The sequence below is a fragment of the Pipra filicauda genome, unplaced genomic scaffold (assembly GCF_003945595.2).
Source record: "Pipra filicauda isolate LSUMZ 115617 unplaced genomic scaffold, ASM394559v2 scaffold119_size3216105_pilon, whole genome shotgun sequence".
Lineage (NCBI taxonomy): Eukaryota > Metazoa > Chordata > Aves > Passeriformes > Pipridae > Pipra > Pipra filicauda.
The window spans coordinates 930,718-950,899 of NW_024103651.1; the positions used below are offsets into that span (position 1 = coordinate 930,718).

The following is a 20,182-nucleotide window of genomic DNA, read 5'->3' on the forward strand; positions in this document are numbered from 1 at the left end:
CTGTGGGCAAACATCAGGACACTATGTTTCCCATTTTCTCTTCTTCTGGCTGCTAACTGCCACTGTGGCCCAGGCTAATCACAGAGTAACACCAAGTCCCCCCACTCTCCATCTCACTGGAGTAACGAAGTAATGAGCTTGCCAGCTCCTGTGACTTGGTTTGCAAATCCAGAGATACCTTGCAGCTCAGAAATCTCAATCCCACCTGACAGAAATATTCTGGCCCCTTCCTAGACTTGATTTTAAATCTGAAATGGAATTAAATGCTTCTGGCTCCTGTTCCACATCAAGTCAGGGTACTGATTGTGGGACACACTGCTACACTAAGAATGTCCTTTGTTAAAACAGTGGACAAGTAGCATTTCATGAACCCTCAGCAGGTTTGCTGATGACACCAAGCTGTGTGGTGCAGGTGATATGCTGGAGGGATGGGATGCCATCCAGAGGGACCTGGGCAGGCTTGAGAGGTGGGACCATGCAAACCTCATGGAGTTAAGGCCAAGTGCAGGGTCTTGCACCTGGGTAAGGGAAATCCCAAGCACAAGTACAGGCTGGGAGGAGAATGGATCGAGAGCATCCCTGAGGAGAAGGACTTGTGGGTATTGGTGGATGAGAAGCTCAACATAACCTGTCAATGTGCACTCACAGCCCAGAAAGCTCTACCATGTCCTGGGCTGCATCACAAGTGTGGCCAGCAGGTGATTCTGCTCCTCTACTCCACTCTTGGGAGACCTCACCTGGAGTGCTGTGTCTAACTCTGGGACCTCTAACATAGGAAGGACATGGACCTGCTGGAGTGAGCCCAGAGGAGGCCACGAAGGTAATCAGAGGAGGGAATACCTCTCCTATGGAGACAGGCTGTTCAGCCTGGAGAAGAGAAGGCTCTGGGGAGACCTTAGAGCATCTTCCAACACCAAAGGGGCTCCAAGAGAGCTGGAGAGGGACTTTTATAAGGGCATGGAGTGATAGGACAAAGGGAAATGGCTTTAAGCTGAAAGAGGGCAGGTTTAGATTAGTTGTTAGGGAGGAATTCTTTACTGTGTGAGTGGGGAGGCACTGGAACAATTTGCCCAGAGAAGCTTTGGGTGCCTTGTCCCTGGAAGAGTTCAAGGTCAGGTTGGAGAGGGCTTTGATCAACCTGGTTCAGTGGAAGGTGTCCCTGGTTCCTTCCAGCCAAAGCCTTTCTATGATTCTGTGACTCTATGTAGTATTCAGTCACCCTAAAACACAAGTAAATTTTATCTTTCATTCAAGGGAAAACAAAGGGGATGCATTCTTAAACCTGTGCTCGTTACCATCTGCTGGCTGTGCTCACTTGTCATGGCAGCTCATCTGCCCTCTGGACTGCATTTAGTGATGACAACAGGAAAATAATCCTCCTTGTTGTATGGACAGTTCTCAGTGTATTGTGATTTTATTCTTTGGAGTTCCTTGTCCCTCCTGATTTGTACTATTAGACCTACTATATTATCTTCCTATGAAGACCTACTTCAGCTAATGCCCATGTTTTCCTGTTAGTATTCCTGTGCTAAGGTCCCCTCTCTTTCTGAAACCTCTTAAAATTATTAATTTTGACTCAGTGAATGAATAAGTAATTCCTCCTTTGGCCTTTCATGTGGATTTTCTGTGTTTTCATTAAGGTGAATGCTCCCCAGATGAAATCAGCTCTATTATCATTCTATTAGTTTGTTTTTGGCCCAGTAGCATTTCCATCAGGTTTTGATCATTGCAGAATCCATAACTGTCACAAAGCTCCCGTAATAAAATTGGACTCAGGGTAAAAAAGCCCATAAATCCTACTGTCACAAGGAACCAATTAAAAGCCAATAAAATATTGCATCTGCTGGGAGTGCTTCTAATTGATGAAGAAGGTTGCAAGGAGGCTGATGAATATCTCTTCACAAAAGATTTTAGTCAGCTCTTGCTTTACCTGAAATTATGGATGAGGCTATAATTACAGCTATATGAGCTGCAACAGAAAATAAGAATCCAGAGTCTCCAAGAGATAATTAGAACAACAGTGACAACGAGTAAAATAAAAAACTCACTTTAATTACAGTGGCAAAAAAAGGATTGTTTCTCCGGGTATTGGTAGCTGAGAATTCACTGACAGCATGACATGAAAAATATGCTGAAGGAAGGTTTTCTTGGGCCCAAGAAACAGGTATTTTTGTTGTGTATATTTTAATAATATTCATCTGTTGAGTGCAAAACATAAATTTTACACTACTGAGGCCTTTGTTTTGAATTAATCAGCTCTAGAGTAGTTTCTATTTCAGGTTTGAAGCAAAATAATGACTAAAATATTAAGTCACCAAACTTTTTATTTCTGTGACTATTTTCTCCTCTGTGATTCAGATCTTCATCCACAGCACAATTTGAAGAAGCATTTATTTATGGAAGTGGGTTGACAGGAGAATTTGTCACAAAAAAAAATTCTGAGCACTGGAAGTTTACCCAGAGAGGTTGTGGAATCTCCTGCCCTGGAGATATTCAAAAGCCACCTGGACACAATCCTGAGCACCCTGCCCTAGGATGACCCTGCTTAAGCAGGAAGGTCTGACTAGATGACCTCCAGAGGTCCCTTTGTAGCACAGCAGTGGCAATTGCTGTCTCCATTTCTGGTGTATGTGGAAAACAGAAACACCAGATTTTAGGACTAAAACTATTGTTAAGAAGTAATAAAATGATATTAAAATGTTGAGCTTTGATGTTCAGGTTGTGTGCTCATCCTTCCGAACACCCAGCTCATGATTTTGGTACTCAGAAGGAAGTGGACTGTCACCTCTCAGTGACCCCAACAGACCTACCATAGAACAAGATGGCACAGATTTAACTACTGGATTGTATTGAGTCCAGGCATATTTGCTTCCCAAGATTCAGTTTTGAACAGTGAAGGAAAAAGATAAAGATTTTTGCAATCCTGTATCTGCAATCCTGTTTCAGCCTCCAAAGTATTCATAGGCATAGATAATTTTATAATTGTTATAGATTTATTTTGGGATATGAAAATCCATTATAATTTTTTAAATTAGGATACATCCATCTCAGTGCTTTCTACCACAATACTGTACAGGTTCAAATTATTTTATTATAATAAACAAAAGTCAAGACAACACCTTAAAAATTAAGAGTTCTATAAAACCAAGTGACTTGAGTACATCAGGAGCTACATGTATCAGACCTAAATGATCTGTTTTAAACCTTACCCACATCTGGCTAAAGCAAGAAGTTACATAAGCCATCAAAAATTTAACATCAGATTAGTATGGTCACAAGGGCAGCAATAAAACTGCCATCTGGAGAAAGAGCAGGGTTCACTTCAAATGCTCAATGAATACAGCACTACTCCATTTTGCTGAAAGCTTCTCAAATAGCTTTTTCATGTATTACTTTCCTGGTATATAATATATGAGAGAGAAACAGGCTCACTGTTCTTAGAGTTGATCAGCAAATATCCCATCGCTCTTCTGACTTCAGTGAGTCAACCTCGTTCTGCAGGGCAGCCATAGGGCAGAGCACTTCAGGGGAATGTTCCTGAAAGGTTTCATAGCAGCAGACACACTGTGAGTTCTGTAGCACTTCCATGTTGTTAACCTATGAAAATTCCTTCCCTAAAGCAGATTACAACAAGATTAGTGACTACAGGGCAGGGGAAGAGTTTTACTGTTTTCCCACTGAGTTAAGGAGAAAACCCCCGAAAACCTCCTTCATAGGATGTAGAATTGAGCATTATTTGAGCAAGAAGTAAAAAAAAACCCAAAGTATTTGGCAGGTGAAATTCCAGAAGACGAAGAAATGGAGGGCAGCACTCAATTAATGCAGTCCATGACGTGAATCTGCAGTGTGTCCAAATCAGGTAAAATTTCTTCACATTTGGGACATGAATATATTGAGATATTCCGCTGCTCTGGCCAGTCTTGACTACCAGTTCCTGCAAGCAGAGAAGATAAATGATTACCTGTTATATTATCTGATTTTGCTCTCTCCAGCAACCCAGTTTCAGAATGGCCACAGGGAGGCTGCCTGCAGCCAAGCAAAGCTGGTTTAACCTGAACACAGCAGGGCTCGGCCCGTGAACTGGAGAAGGTGCTCTCAGTACCTCTTTGGACAAGGCGAGGTGAGTGTTCCCGATCCGGCACTCTGGCTCCGTGGCGATTCTGCATCTCTGCCAAAGAGCTTCTGTGGAGAATAAATAAGGTAAGGCCTCTGAAAATAGACTCATGTCAGCTGGTCATGCATTTAGTTCACAACTGCTGCTCAGAAACAGGATCTAGAAATGTTGCTGCTTTGTGAGATCATGCCAGGGTCCGGCTGAAATCACGGTCACACAACTGATACCAGCAGGATGTGGACAGCCACACACCTAGGGATCTAGGGCACACTCCTCTGGAAAACTCTGAGGACCTCAGCTATTCAGGGCAAACTGCAAATTTGATTAAAGCAGAAAAGCAAGTTACATTAGAAAAAGGGCTCCGTATACAGGTAATGTTAAATGTAACTTGATTCAAGTATCACAGTACTTGAAACAGTGTATTCACTTACCACTGCCACCTCCAGAAGCGGCAGATATCCCTGGCACATAAGCAGCAAGATTAGCTGCAGATTCACTGCTAAAATTGAGGCCAGAACCCAAGAAACTCACATGAATCAGCAGCGAGAATTTAGCAAGTACGAATCATCCTAGAGTGAAAACTTGCTAAGGCACCCAACTAAGAACTAACACACCTTACAGAGATTCTACTAAAAAATTAAAATAAGAAGTCTGACAATTAATTCTTCTCCTCTTTTAAAATTCAAATTAAGCAAGAAATGTCTGCAAAGTTATTTGCCTTTCTACTGAGATGCTATCAAGACAATGTTGGTCAACTCCAGTACACAGAGTAACAGGACAGTCCAAAGGCAGCTCAGCCAAAGTCTGTTCTCACCGGCCAAGATCTTCAAGGTTTTGCTGCTCCTTTAGCAGGTATGCCAGCTGGACAGCCAACTGCTCCTTCTCCTCGTGGATCTTCTCTCTTGCTGCCCTCTCGGCATGGAAATCAGAACAATAAACCTCCATCTGATCAGAGAAATGAAATCATGCTGAGAATTTGTAACTTTGACTGAACCACATTCATATATGACAAAATCACAAAACTGTGTCATAGCCTGCATATACTCAAGACATAGCATATACTCAAGACACCCACACGCTGCAAAGCCAAGACCTGCACTACTCACAAGGTGAAGAAGACTCAAGAGTTTCTGGATTCTGCACAAGACACTTCAAGTGTCTTACCTGGGGACACTGCTATTGCCTCTGCTGTACAGAGGCAGAAACGAGGCACAGACAAGCAGTGAGGACGTGATTCAACCAATGACACTGACAAATCTGTAGCACAGACAGTGGAACCGGGCCAAGGTGCCAGTTCCGTGCCTTAAACGTGAAGCAACCCCTTTTCAGTCACTGTTAACACATGCTGGTTTGAGTGAAATCATCCTAAAACATATGCAGTGATTCTTAAGCCAGTGGTTTTAAATACGCATCCGTTCCCAAATTCTGTTTGTTGTGCCAGACTCTAGCATACAGTTCCTCTTACAGACACCTAGGATATGGTGATAAAGGCTCTGCAGGTACCTGCAAGGCAAGCCAAGTAAGGGAATTATGCTTTGGAGTTGAAGAAATGTATTCAGTATTCCAGAGTAAGCCATCAAATACCTCTTGGTTTCTGAATATTGGGTGGGGGAAGTAGCCAGTTTCTGATACCTGAGCACGGAGCACAGACATAGTTTCAAGGTCCTCCTCTTGCTTAGCAATTATCTGCTTCATTTCATCTATCTGGAGCTGCTTTGCAGCAAGAGCTTGTTCTGCCAAATCCACCTTTGCTTTCAGTTGTTCCACCACAGCTTTATCCACTCTGTCCAGCTGCAAAGAAGAACTCATTATGAGATGAACTCCGAATATGACCCTGCTCGAAGTGAAAGTTTGCTTCTTCCTTCTCCTGCCCTTGAAAAACTTCAAATTTTGGTCATCAAAGGAACTTGGACTAAGACATCAGTGGTGACTGATATTTTATCTTAAAGATTAGTTATGAGCTTTCAAATTGCATTGTATCAAGTTAAAATAGAACTCCCTAATGGACACTGCAAAGGCTGTTTTTTCCTAGTTTCCAAAATTTTACAGAAGAATCTGGTACTTCCATGGAGATTCAGTTATGAACAAGACCCCACTGTGGCAGGCATTCTATTGAAGAATACAAAAATGTTTAGAGATCTACCTTCCTACACTTATAGACAATGCTGCAGGAACAGTGATGTGCCTTTGTCCATCACTGCTCTCTAAGGACTGGACTATGTACTGCACTGCAGGTTAGACCTTACTTGGAAAACACCATGGAAGTTACTGATACGTGGATAAAGTTTTCTCTAACTGACAGCACAGGATCTGTGTTTATCACAGCAGTTCTGCTACGGTGCATGTTATTATGTAGAAGGGATGACAACTGGTTCCTGCCCAAATTTGATCCTGGATAGATTCTCCCATCCCTTCCCGCTCCTCTCTAATAAGTTATGATTTCTTCTTGTGATGAGTTTACCTCTTTGAGTTTCATTTCATCAATTTGTTTCATTGCCTCAGTGAGTTGAGGAAGAAGTTTGCTATATGAGTCCTGCAGGCTATTGTATCTTGCCCTGTTTATGACAAGAAAAGAGGTGAAAGTTTGAAAAACTTAATTCTTTGAAATCTATATAATGTTAGAACTTAGAAAAAAGCCACCCCAGCTCCTTGCAAATCAATCTGCATTTCTGATGACAAAAAAATCATGATCCATGTCTCAACATCTTTCTTCCAATGAACTGTGAGCTCCTCTATCTGTGGATTGAGTGTGAATGTACATCCTTACTGATCATCTGCCTTTTGTATTGAAGAATCCATCATCCAGTATTTTTAAATCAAGCTCACAAATTCTGTTCAAAATGTAACACCTCTCTTGGGAAGGCATCCAAGTCTTGGCTCAGAGTGCAGGAGAAGACAGACTAGACACAGACTCCAGAGATAAGGAGCAGCTTCTCCAGCAGCTGAAGACATGTCCTTCAGGAAGTTCAGCCTCTCTGAACAGCTTGGACTGACACTTTCACACTCCTTACACAGATGTACATGAAAGGGAGCGGGGAGCCAAGGCGAACAGTGAGTCTCTCTACTCTACTCTCAGCTTCACTGCACACTTCCCTCTCCTACTGCAAACATATTGTAGTAACCATAGACCTTTTCATTAATGTCATTTTCCCAGCACTGTCATCACCTGACTTGTCCCTGCCCTTCAAGATGTGTCCCCATTTACCCCTGCTAGTGAGTGGCACAGCTGTTGTCACTCCTCTGCTTCCTCTACTTGTATGTTATACCCTGTTCTATTCCACCTTCGACTTTGTGATTAAAGGAAGATGAAAGTCCAAGCTGACAGCTCAAGTATTCCTAAGTGAGGGGTTCAGTAGATGAAAGACTACAGTCTTCTAGTTCATAGGCTACAAACATAACATGGTTTCAAAGGCTGCAGAACACAACTGCAGTATTTCCAATTCAATTCTCCTTTGGCCAGGCTCCCTTGGACTTCCCTTCCTCACTGGCAACACCTTCCTGGAATACAAAACCAAGTCACACTCACTTTTCTTCATGCGTCTTGGCTTGTTCCAGCTTGACCTCTGACTGCATGCTCTCCACCTGAAGTTCCAGCTTCTTGACAGTGTATATTAGCTGCTGCTTCTCCTCCAATTCTGATGCAGCAACCAAGCTTTTTCTTTCCAGTGCTTGGCACCTGACAGAACAAGGAAAACAGGTTGATCTCTCCTGTTCTGGGTTTGGCACACTAGGCATATAGCAAAAAGAATCCTTGAGTGGTTCACTTTAAAGGCTTATTTTGATGAGGAACATGGAAAGACAAAGATCAATCTGTACACAACCAGCAGAAAACAAAGATATTGAAACCAACAGTTACTTTCTTACTACTATAAATCTCAAAAACCTGGAATTTGACAGAAAACTAAGCAACTAAAGTGAGAGTCTTGTAACCACTTTTATAACCTACACAACTGGTCTTCAAAAGTCAAGATAGTTCATGTGAAAAAGGTCATAACCAGGTCCCTTGGCTTCTTCCCCTAACGCTAGAACAGGGATTGATTATGTGAAGTGGTGAACAGGAAAAGATTTGCCTTTACATCATAAAAGGTTAAAACCCAAATCTTAAATTTCAAGGCACTGAGGTTCTATTTATGGAACTAGGTTGGCAGCTCAGATTTTCTGACAATTGCTGTATTTCTGTACTTTCATCTCCACTTACAAAGCAAGAGCAATCTTTTACAGTATTTCTATGACACAGACATTTAAGTTGATATTTGTAGAGCTGGTGAGCTTCCCAAGGTGGGTGTTTTCTTACAAATATGTACTGAGTGCCACGACAGAACTTTTGTTCTTCTGAACCTTACTTTTCTTGAAGCTTCTTCTGAATCAATTCTGCTTCTTTTAACTTCTCATGGGCTTCCTGAAGCTCCTTAAACAGAGCACAAACTTGCAAATTCAGGGCTTCTACTTCACTGCCAACCTTTTAGAGAAAAAATAAGGAAAATTTCATATGGACAATTCAAGATAGCAAAGCTGCAGGCTAAGAGATCTAAGCAGGAAGTTATCAATCTTTCTCTAGAGAAAACAGACTAAGTCAGTCTGCACCATTACACTCTATACTCAGTAATAAAGCCCCATCTACAAGGCTTCACAATTATTCCTAAATATGGCAGAACTCCATTTTGACTTAACCCTTTCATAAATTCCAGGTAACTCAAAGACAATAAGCAGCCTCCCAGGGAGGGCAGAGTGGTAACTGCAGTGGTGCTTTCAAATGACTCATCTCTGGAGACCTGGCTGAGTGTCCAGCTGCTGTCTGGCAGAGGATGAGCTCTAGCCTCTTCTTCCCCAGCCACTCTCCAAACAGAGACAAAACAGGTTTGAAAAACTTCTTCCTCTCTCCCAGGATGTCTTTGAATGCAGAGCCCTCAAAAATAGCCCCCACTGCACACCCCCCATAGTTCCAATAAAGATCTATGTTTTACAACAGGGGCAGGTAACATGAGCTGTGCTGAGCAGAGCCTCTGCAGAACCCCAGCAGCGCACATGGAATCAGCTGCCATCACAAGCACATGAGTGCTGACCTCAGTATCAGCACTTCCATGAGGAGCATTTGGCTCAGGCTGTAACTCAGGCAAAGCTGAGATAAGAACACTGGAAAGAACTAACCGAGACATCATTTGCTTCCCCTAGAAAGGGCATCTCTTGGCCTGACTGCAAACTGGTCTCATTTAACCAATCCAGCCCTGGCCTAAAATACTTGTCTTGGCCTTCAGAAGAGCACAGATCTCCAGCAGATCCCACAGCATATACCACCTCAGATAACCCAGTCTACCTCATATATAAGCACTCTTAGTTGCCTGTATTATGCAGTTGCACTGAACTAGAATGGATTCCATGGCTATGGGACATTGCACGCTCACCTCACACAGAGAGGTTACAGCTGCAGGCACATACATTTAGGTGTCTGACTCTGGAGCTGAATCTCAACTCCAACATCCTTTCAAACCCTTACTTTAGAACATGAGGACTGAGGTTTTGCCTGAAACTTTGTCTCAATCCAAGATAGTTATTCCCCCCCATTGCAATACATCCCACTAAAAACACAAAAAACCCTAAACCAGGTGCCATATGAGCTCCATATTTAAAGTCTGTTTTAAAGTACGCTGTCATAGGATTCTGATCCAAAAGCTGACCTAGGCAGCAGCCAGGAAATTCACCCAGTCTGGACAATTTCCGGAGCTAGAAGTGTCTGCATCTCTCTCTGTTTGCTGGGCATGGCCAGGGTAATGAGGTATACCTGCAGGTATTCTTGATCATCAATCTCACCCCCCTGGCTGGTGTAATTTGGAACCACCTCTAAGATACATATTGGAGAGTTCAAAGTTCACTTCCATTCCCTGTGCAGGATAATTGCCCCTTGCTCCCTGAATGCAAGTGGAAATCCAGGCCCTGAGGCTGCTGACCTCAACAAATCAGCTGCACACTGTTAAATCTTGGCTCAGGAGGACAGGTACTTACAGCCTCTGAAGTCTCTTCTTCCTGTTCAGTTTGTGTCCCACTGTCCAGGCAGTTGCTGGTTTCCTTCTCCAGCTTTGACAGTCTGGAAAACAGAAGGAATCAACAATGACGTATTTGGCCTATGTTTAAGGTGAGATTGCGACCATTCAAGGATTTCATCCATGTGATGTACTCTCTAACATCACAGCCATAGATGCGAGGCAGAATGAAAAGCATAGACATGCAGGAAAGTCTGCACAACCATGGGAGTTCCTGAAGAACACAGGACACTGAGCATGTACAGTTAATTAAAATGGATGTGTAAGTCTGCAGGTGCAGTGAAGGACATTGACATTCAGTCCAAAGGGATCAATCTTTGGTGCAGTCCAGAACTGCCAATCCTTTGGAAATGGGTCAGTCTTTTTGCTGAATCCAGTGATTAACATTGCCTCTCTTTTCCTGTGGTATTTTCAGAGGCTAAGGTTTCTAAGAATCACTTGGTTATGGCTCATTACCTCTTCTAGGAAGACCACGTAGAATCAATTACTGTGACACCAACCTTTCGTAACAGATCATGTCCAGGAAGTCTTACTCTCTCTATGAAGTGGGGATCTGGAACAGCTACTGCCTGGGCAATTTGCCACCCCTGAGCAGTTGTGCTGCTATAACTGAGCTGGGACAGACCCTCATACAGATCTCACTGTGAAAACTTCCTCTCTTAAACAAGTTTGGAATTAAACTTACTTTAGACATTTCTAAGGAGCTTTTGCAAGCTCACATACACCAAATGCAGCCTGCCGGTATCACGAAGAGGACTGTGATCCCTGTTTTAGATATAGTGATGATTCATACAAAACCAAATAACTATGGAGAAATGAGTGGAGAGAACATCCTCAACTAGTCATCATATAATTCTGACATAACCTGGGGAAAGTTCAAACTCAAGAGGCAATGAGTAAATTTTTCTTGAACTGTGACACTATAGAAAATAAAAATAAAACAGAAATTCTTTTGCTCATGTAAGTTTATCTTTTTGCTCATGTGGTTTATCTCTATAAGAACTACCACAACATTAAGTTATTACTGCTGAGTGCTCAGGAAATTCCCCACCAAGTCACATTGTTATTTTAAACCTGTCTCTGATCAGCCAGAGGCTTGGTAACTGCAGGAGCCCTGAAAGAAAACGGCTTTAAATGTTACAGTGCACCTACTTCATACCTCTCTCTGTGATCCTGCAGCTCCTTCTCAAGTTTTTCCCTCTTCTGAGTTTCATTTCTAAGGGAGCATAGCAGCTGGCTCACAGTTAGCTCCTCGGACTCCAAATTCTTAGATTCATCTGCAGATTTGCTCCTGCTTCAAACCAAACCAGATATAAATAACAACAGCCACAACTTTACCAGAGCATTCCCTTATCCCTGGGATCCAATTTGAGATGCCACCATTTCACAGAGTGATGAAAATCAGTGCTCTGAGGAAAGGGCTCATTCCCAGTTCCCAAGAACCAAGACCACCAGCCACAGCCCCTGTGTGTGCAAATAAAGGACTCAGACAGTCGCCTTCCAGCTGAGGGAACAATTTAGTATTTAGCAAGGAAAGCAAAAGCAGTCATGACAATACAAACCCCAACGCACTTATTCTGACCTATTTTGCAGCTCTTTCTGCAAAGTGCTGCTGTCTGTTCCTAGAAATAAAATTTTTTTCCTCAATAAAACATGGAATGTTTCTTATCTCTGTCTCACTCCCTTTCAGGAAAAGAGAGCATCTTCCACTAAAAATGGTCATCAGAAATCACCTTCTTTCTCAGAGATCTCTTCAATGTTTCACCTCCCTCACATCCTATAGCTCTTTTCAAAATAACATTATGCTACTGTAAAGTGAACCAGAACAAACACAAAACTCTGAAAAATAGCGTAGGTGATAAAACACTATTACCTCCATTTTTATGTCCATCTAGACAGAAAGTCAAAATCCCCCAACTACATGGTAAGATAGGCAGGATATATACTCTGTACATTTTAGCAGCTCAGCTGTAAAACAGTGTGTGGTTAACACTTTGCTTTTGTAGTTCACAACAGAAAGCAAAGCAGAGTCTTCTCTGTGCTCCTGAGAGCTGGAAATCTTTGGTGAGCAAAATTCAATACCCCAAAGAAAGTGTTCAGCCAGGATATTTTAAGTAAATAACTTTTATCAGGGGATTTTTAGTGCAGTTCTACTCTTACAGAAATAAACCCGTCCTGGGTGGATCGCATTTCTCTGAAGGTGTTAACAGCACCAATCTAAGGTTTCAGTGCTGGACAAAGACACGTGGTGACACTGGAAATATTTTAAGAGGTATGTATACTCCCTGTTCTTGTAGATGTGGGCCAGATACTCATCCAAAGGTAAGCAAGTCCCACAGGGAATGTGTTCTCATAGTAAATGTTCTCACAAGCCACCACTAACAACAAGCTTCATACTTGCAGCCTGGGCTGTGGTCAGCAGCTCTCTCAGTTTCATCCACAACTGTAATAACACCTTTTTTTTCCCTCCCCCTTCAACTTCTTAACTGCATGCTGAGGGCCGAATTTCTTTGTCATTACACTGTTCTTCCTTGCTGATGTAAGGAGTGACAACTTGCATATGGAGCACAGCTTTCTGGCCTGCTGTGTCCTTAGCATTTTCCATATCCTTCCCTTTCAAAAGCAAAGGCACAAACTAAGTACAAGAGTTCAGCCAAAACCAACTGGCTGCTAAACTGGGCAGTATCCAAAACGGAAAGTTTAACAGTATCAGATGTCTATGTCCACAAGGAGTAAAGGTTCAGCCAGGGGCAAGAAAGTCCCTTGTTTCCTGGAGCTGATACAAAGATCAAATTTTGAGAAGTAACCTAAACAGAATGCTGGTATCCTAAGCCTGGTAACCTGAAAAGCAAGGACTCTTACACTGTCAGCCTACCCCATTGTGATACACTTCATACCAAGCACACACAAACAGGACAGGCAGGTTCAGATCTGAAAGACCGCAATGCCTCTGACTCTTACCAACATCAGTATAATTGGGTAGAGCACAGATACTCTTAGATGGTCTCCAAAGGCTAGGAAGGAGTCCCTGCAGCCTCTATCTTTATCTTTTCTGTTTGGCCTTCCTAAAAAGCCCAAAGAGTTGGCAAGTCAGCATGTCCATAAATGCCTGGCCAACTGCCTCTTGTCAGCTAGTGAAAACTGGGAGGAAAAATGTCAGAGAATTGAGGGTCTTTCCAATATGGCAGGAAGACTACTGCAATGGAGGGATGCAAAATCACAGAAAAATAGAATATTCTAGTGCATTCCTCATAGAAAGAAGTTCCCTCACACTGACAACAAAACATATTGGAGAAGTCTGAATCACACGCATTACACAGGAACCTACGTACATGTAGACAGCAACATTCCCGGTCGTTTCACCACCATTCTCTTGATGTTCCTTTGCAGTTCTATTTATTTCTCCTTCCTAGGAAAGAAAAAAGCACTATTAGCTTGGTATTTGGACTAAGCAGGGCAGAGCTCTATTTGTTTGAGTTAAGGAAGGAAGAAAACCAGTGAAAACTACTATCATAGCAATATAGATAAATAAAAAACAAAACTCCTACAAGATCATCTTCATGTTTGGAAATTCTTCACTTCAAATACTTCACATGCCTTTCCCTGTATCTCTTCTGGACTGATTAGAGAAGAGACACAATAATGAGATTTGCCCTTCTCCTTTCATCAGCAACTTCCATGGCCACTCTCCCCTATAAAGATGACTGGGCACCACACAGCCAACATCACTGCAGGTGATTTAAATCTAAGTCTAAAAATCATTCTGTTGCCTCCTAAAAGAACCACTCTTCTTTCCCACTACAAACCTCACTCCTTGATCTTTGTAGCCCAAAGGAGAATCCTTCCAGAAAAAAAAAAAAAAAAGGAGAATGCATCCCTGAAGGTTTCCTCCTGCAATCTGAAGTTTTCTCTGACAACACCAAACAAATTTTAATTAAATTAATCTAACTTCTTCTTGCAGGTCTCCTTTCCAGAAAGGGGATGTGGGGGTTATAGGGATAGCAGAGGCTTGCATTTTCACATTTCACAGTTTGCCTGTGAAGATTTTTCAGAAACAATAGTAGAAAAAGTACATTTTTGTGCCTCTAGGGAATACTCTACAGTTTTACACTTAGTTTTGTTTGCCTGCATCCCTACGTGTCTGCCAGCAGAGAGACCCATTCTCAAAAGAAAATGCCCGTCTACGCACAGGTATTGCCCCTTAACAAAACATAGTACTGATGTTCCCAGAAATTCCAACTAAGACAAGACTTAACATTTTTAACTACTCTGAAGTAATTTGATGGACCGTGTTGTTTTTTCCAGAGAATATTTTTAGTGCAATAGAGGCTACCTATGAAATTAATTTACTTTGAGCATTAAAGTGGAAGGACAGAAAAAAATTCCAAGTCCTTTACCACTACATCTTGTAACACACAAGTGCTCCACGGCAGGCAATCTAAGAAACCAAGGAATCATGGAATCGTTTAGGCTGGTACCTGGCTGCAGGTTACTGTGTTCTTTTTATTCCCTTTACTTACAGTCATCCCAATCTCCACAAAGGAATCCTCTGCTGACATGTTCAGCTTGACTTGCAGTTCTGAAATGATGGCAACCAGATCTGCCTTCTCAGCCTGGAGCCGCTGCACCTGGGATTTCAGGTTCCTCACTTCCTTCTCGAGAGCCACGCAGCCCTCCTGGGATAAACAAACCCTGCATCAGCCAAACAAAAGGGAACACCAGCCAAGCAGCACAGAGTCTGAACACAACGGTGTCCTGTATCCCTTCTTCTCTGTTTAGGCTTGCCTGGAAAAGCCCATTGTACACGTTTTGGTTCTCCAAACAGCAAGAAGTCTAAATTGTGAAACCGAGTTAATCCAACACTGGGCATTGTGCTTCTGCAAAACATGGGACTGGTTCTCCAAATGCACAAATAATTAGGATGTAAATTTTTCCCTAAATCTATGCCTCTCACTACCACATAAGGTATCAGCCAACATACAGAATTATTGTCCAGAATCGCTGTATTTTTTCACCCATATCCTTATTACTCTTTTCCCAAATCTAACCAAGATTCTAGGGAGAAAAGACCCATGGGCAAGGAGCTTTACACACACCCACAAACACCATTTTCAGTCTTTGCCCACCACACAACTTCTCTGTACTCCATCTCTCCCTGATTTCCTGACCTTCACACAAAGTCCTGTATCCCTTCCACAAAGTCTCTCTTCCTCAGAGATTCTCCCCAAACTTAATTCCTCCTTCCAATAATGACTGTCTCCTTCACTTTCTTTCTATTCCCTTTCCCCGGGATCCTCAAAACCCTCTCTTAAGCCTCTACATAACCAGCAAGTCTCATTTTTTTTCTCACTTTTAAATGTCTCTTGCCATTATGAACCTTTCCCTGTGAGTTTTTTTTTCTTTCTCATTTTGTAATCTGAGCCTGCCAACTCCTGATAATGCCTTTATTACACCACATACCATCAGTGTAAATTCTGGACAATTCCTGGAGTTTGAATTACATTCTCACCTATGATTATGCCAAATCTTCAAACTCTCTATGCTGACAGTGTCTCTCACTCTACCTCCTGACTTGCTGCTGCCTATGATTTTGTGCTTATGCTGTAAGAGGATTCAATCAAGAGTCAGCTCCAGTGAAGGAGAGAGATGTTAGATTCTTCAAGCAGGTTGGAAAACTCTGGCAATAACGTGCTTTTAGCATTCCGAGAACAAGAAGTTCTACAACAGACAAAAGGAGAATAAATCCCCTACTTCCCCTTAAAACAATATTCCAGATTTATGAAATCCTGAGGTTACCTGACAATCCTGAAACACAACTTTCAGCCTGTAAAGGTTGTGCAAGTGATACTTACACAATCACACTATTTAAACTTGACTTTCTCCCCCCTTGTAACTTCTGAGCTTATTGGCCAATTTTGACTTACATGCTGAAACATTTCTTACAGAGCTCCATAAAAAAGGCAGGAGAGGAAAAGAGAAAGGTTAAGAAAAGGTTAAGAAAAAGCCTAACACACTCATCCTTCATCAAGCAACACAGAATCCACATGGCTTCTGTAGGTACCAGGATGCATCAGTTTGTCTCTATGTGGACCTTCTTGTTAAATAACTTTTCACATGACCATGTGGGACACAAAGCAGGTTTTGTTTAAATAGGCTTTGCCACAGACGCCTTCAGCACCACCTGCAAAATGTTTCCTGGCTGCAACACAACCACCTGCAACATTAGAAATGATGTGTTACAGAGCCAAAAGTTGGACAGAGGGAGGAAGCTCAGCCAGACTCAAATGGGGCAGCAGAAGCACAGATCTAATCTGAGCTCAGTAAAAGAGCTTCCGTAAAAGAAGACTGATATAATAAAAATAGATGGCATGTCATTCTTTTGTTTACTTGTCAACTTCTCCCTGGAAACACAAATACAAAAAGCAATTAAATGATCATGAGAGACAGATAATCTAACAAGCAAAGGGAGGGATAAAGTCAAGAGATATCCAAGAGTAAACAAAATAAAGAATGAAAAATTAGCAAGATATGCTGATTTTTTACTCCTTATGTCAAGAATGTTAATTATTATTGTTTATTAAATGTTAATGAAAATGTAAATTATCTCAGGTGTGGCATAATTTTCAGTTACTACACTCTGAGAGGCTTCACTTTATAAAATAAGTTACAGCTAAGGATAAAAATGGAGATGTTAACCAATCTCCAAGTTTCCCAGTGACATGAATCATAAAAGAGAGTGAACGCTCCAGACTTTCAATTCAAAAGCGTGTCAATCCAAACAATTCCTTATTTACCATTTCAGCTCCTTCTTCTTTTTCCTTCAAGCTCTGAAGTTGTTGCTGTAGTTGTTCATTTTCAATGCACTTGGCCTGCAAGCACTGCTTCGCCTCCTTAAACTTTGACTCATAAAATTCTCGTTCTTCCTTCTGCTTCTCTCTCCAGATGGAAAGTTCCTCGTATCGGTCCTTCATAGCTTGGTTATGCAACTTCATGGCTTCTAAATGGTAGCCAGAGACAAGACATTGATTCACATTAATACTCTGTCCATGAAACAGCAGATTTCCACTACACTGAGCTCAGCATTCCTCGGTATCAAATGGGTTGGCAATAATTGGGTATGAAATGTGAACCTCCTCCTCACATACCTTGAATACCAAACCAAAACTAAACGTCCCATAGTCCCTTAGCACTATAACAAATAGCATTAAATCCTCTCCTGAAATCACATGCCTACACTCTCTGACTTCTTGACTTTTCCCTAAGCCAAGAAGTACAAGTCAGAAGCATTGTTCACAAGAGGTACTTGGTATTTTGCTGCGCCTGTTATTGACATGATCAACCCAAATGAAGCTGATGAACTGAGCTTCTGAAGCTACTGAGACTTGGCAGGGAAAACAGGCAGCCTAGACTGGTAAATTACTGCATGGAAACAGATGCTATCAAATAAAATGTCTCAAATATGCCCAACAATGCTCCACTTGAACATTTGGTTAAGGCTTGATTGCAAGCATTGAAAAAATATACCAAACAACTTAGAGCCCAGTTATTTCCTCATATGTAACAAAGTCAGTGAGTAGCATCAGTCTTACTATTACAAAATGCTTACAAGATTTTTAGGCAGAGTCAATGAAATTATTTCAGACTTGCTTTGTTTAAAGTAAACAACTCAAAGCAGGTTGCTTAAAAATATTTTATACTTATGTTTTCCAGTAACTTCCATCATGTCCTGATGTCATATTATAAACAGCCCATAAATCCTTCAGGTTATGTAAATAATTGTAATCTGGAGAAGGATTCTGCAAGTTATGAGTTCCAGCTGCTGTAAATATGTCCCAGAACATTATCTTATATGATATAGAACCTTTTAGCAAAATACCAGATGTACTTCTAGAAAAAACTTTCCTCCTAGATACCCATGAGACAGAGCACTCGGACCAGGTCCTAAAATGATTCAGGAGGAATTTAAACAATAATGTAAAATCAGAACACAGGAGATATGTGACTTCATGCTCTGCTGTCATATAAACAGTGAGATACCTCTGTCTTTTACACAGAAAACTCACAGATCCCTTAGGTTTTATTCCAATCATTTAAAGGAAGAAATATCTGGCACCTAAATTCCTGGGATCCAGAGACAAATCTATCTCACCTGAAAGACTCAAATTATTAGGAATTTTCAGGGAAAGCTATTAGTTTCTCCCAGATATACTCTGCCACAGCCATCACTTCTTTTTGAAGTACAGAAGGTGCAGTACCCACCCCTCCTGATGCAGCTATGACAAAATGTTAGTCTGTAATGAAGCCAACAGTCTCACCATACAAACCAAAAAAGCTTTTAGAGGTTGACGAGCAAAAAGCATATCATAGGAAGAGATTTTTCACCTCACCTCGTAAAATACACAGCACTATACTGCTTATATATCAAATTCTAAAGCAAGTAATTGGGCTGTTCTCTCCCTACTCTTCCATACCGATTCAATTTGATGAGTCCTATCAAGCATCTTATTCATGAGTCCTATCAACTGGCCCTGCCACTTGCAGAGTCCTTTATACAGTGAATACTACCCAGGTATAAAATGTTATCCACCAAGGGCAAATGAGCACAGAATTCATAGTCACAACAAAAAAAAAAAAACAACCCTTCAGATGAGAGTTGGGGCTTTTGCATTTCAAAACCAGCTCACACGTGCCTTCACCTTTTAACTCGTTGTTCTCAGTGATTAGTTCTTTCATCTGCTGCACCATCTCCTCTGGGGTGTAGGTACTAAGGGCAGGGGCAGCCCCACTGTCCACTCCGTTTTCCATTTTACCCTTGGGATGCTCTCCATTTTCAGCAGGACGGCCTTTCAACTTGCTGGACATCTCTGAAGCAGCTACTACAAGGTTTGGAAAGAGAAAATTCTCAATCCCTTGCTCAATTATGAAATAATTATAATCATGCATTCACTGTACTATGACAAGCAAGGCTTTGTGTCTTGTCACAGCACACAGGCTCCTTCAATCCCTCTGACCCCGTACACCAGAGTATCCATGAGCCTCCATAAAACATTAATTTCCCACGGGGCTAAAACATAGGATTCCCAAGACTGCTCTAGGGCTAACCAACCCTCCCTCAGGAGCCCAATCCTCTGGGAATGAAACGAGACCTCCTGTCTCACCCTTTCCCTCCCCAGCCCTGACAGCGCCCGGGCCCCGCCGCCCGCCTGGCCCTGACAGCGCCCCGGCGCTGCTTTTCACGCCCACATCCCATTTCCGCTGATTTTTAACTTTCATTTTCGCTTCCTCGTCTCCTTTTCCCCTTCTCCGGCATAACCCCGGAGGGGTTCCCGGGAGGCTGGGGTGCCCGCCCCCGCCGCTGCCCGGGCACGGCCACCCCGTCCCGGCCTCCGGGAGCCGCAAGCCGCTGTTTCCTCCGCTTGCCCTTCCTCCCTCCCTCCCTCCCTTCCCGCAGGCCCACCCCCGATCCGCCGAGTCACCGGGCGAGCCCGGTCACAGCCACCGCCGTCCCCCCGCTGCGGGCTGGCCTCGGGGAACCCTCTGCCTGCTCACCCCTCACGACGCGCCCATGGCGGCGGCGGCCCGACTCGGCTCAGCTGACTGACTGCCCGCCCCGCCGACCCCGCCTCCGCCTCCTCCTTCTCCGACTCCGAGGGGATTTCCCAGCCCCGCGCCTCCCAGTTCTTGGGCACGAGGTGTTCACTTCCCTCACACATTCCCCCCGCGGCTACCCCCCTCACACATTCCTGAGAAGCCAGGAATTCGCCAGCCCAGCGGGAACCGGAGCAGCAGAGTCGTGTGGGGATCATTGCCCCCCAGGGGGTACAGCCCTGCGGGTCCACGGAAAGAGGAAGACTGGAGTAGATGAGGGATCAGACAGCGGCAGCAAGAGGGATGATGAATCGCAAAATCATCGTATCAGTTAGGTTGGGAAAGACCTCTGAGATCATCGAGTCCAACCTGTGACCCAACACCACCTTGTCAACCGGACCGGGGCACTGAGTGCCGCGTCCAGTCTTTCCTTAAACACCTC

The 20,182-nt window shown here is 42.9% G+C and overlaps 1 protein-coding gene across 6 annotated transcripts; it reads right to left on the minus strand.

Moving 5' to 3' along the window:
* Window positions 1-2,971: 2,971 nt before the first annotated feature.
* OPTN (optineurin) lies at window positions 2,972-19,775 on the minus strand. Of its 6 annotated transcripts, none has more exons than XM_027722483.2 (14): window positions 19,702-19,775; window positions 18,849-19,028; window positions 16,947-17,149; window positions 14,673-14,828; window positions 13,485-13,561; window positions 11,312-11,446; window positions 10,115-10,196; window positions 8,458-8,573; window positions 7,641-7,790; window positions 6,576-6,669; window positions 5,747-5,905; window positions 4,929-5,059; window positions 4,103-4,182; window positions 2,972-3,934 (listed from the first exon to the last, which is right to left on the minus strand). In XM_027722483.2, the coding sequence occupies exons 2-14, from the start codon at window positions 19,012-19,014 to the stop codon at window positions 3,813-3,815; spliced, it is 1,671 nt and encodes a 556-aa protein (XP_027578284.2). In that variant the 5' UTR covers window positions 19,015-19,028; window positions 19,702-19,775; the 3' UTR covers window positions 2,972-3,812. The 6 variants fall into 6 exon arrangements, with proteins under 6 accessions (XP_027578284.2, XP_039242095.1, XP_027578285.2 ...); XM_039386161.1 differs by lacking the exon at window positions 19,702-19,775 and adding an exon at window positions 19,610-19,626 and having other exon boundaries at window positions 18,849-19,025; XM_027722484.2 differs by lacking the exon at window positions 19,702-19,775 and adding an exon at window positions 19,610-19,625.
* Between the last annotated feature and the right edge of the window lie 407 nt (window positions 19,776-20,182).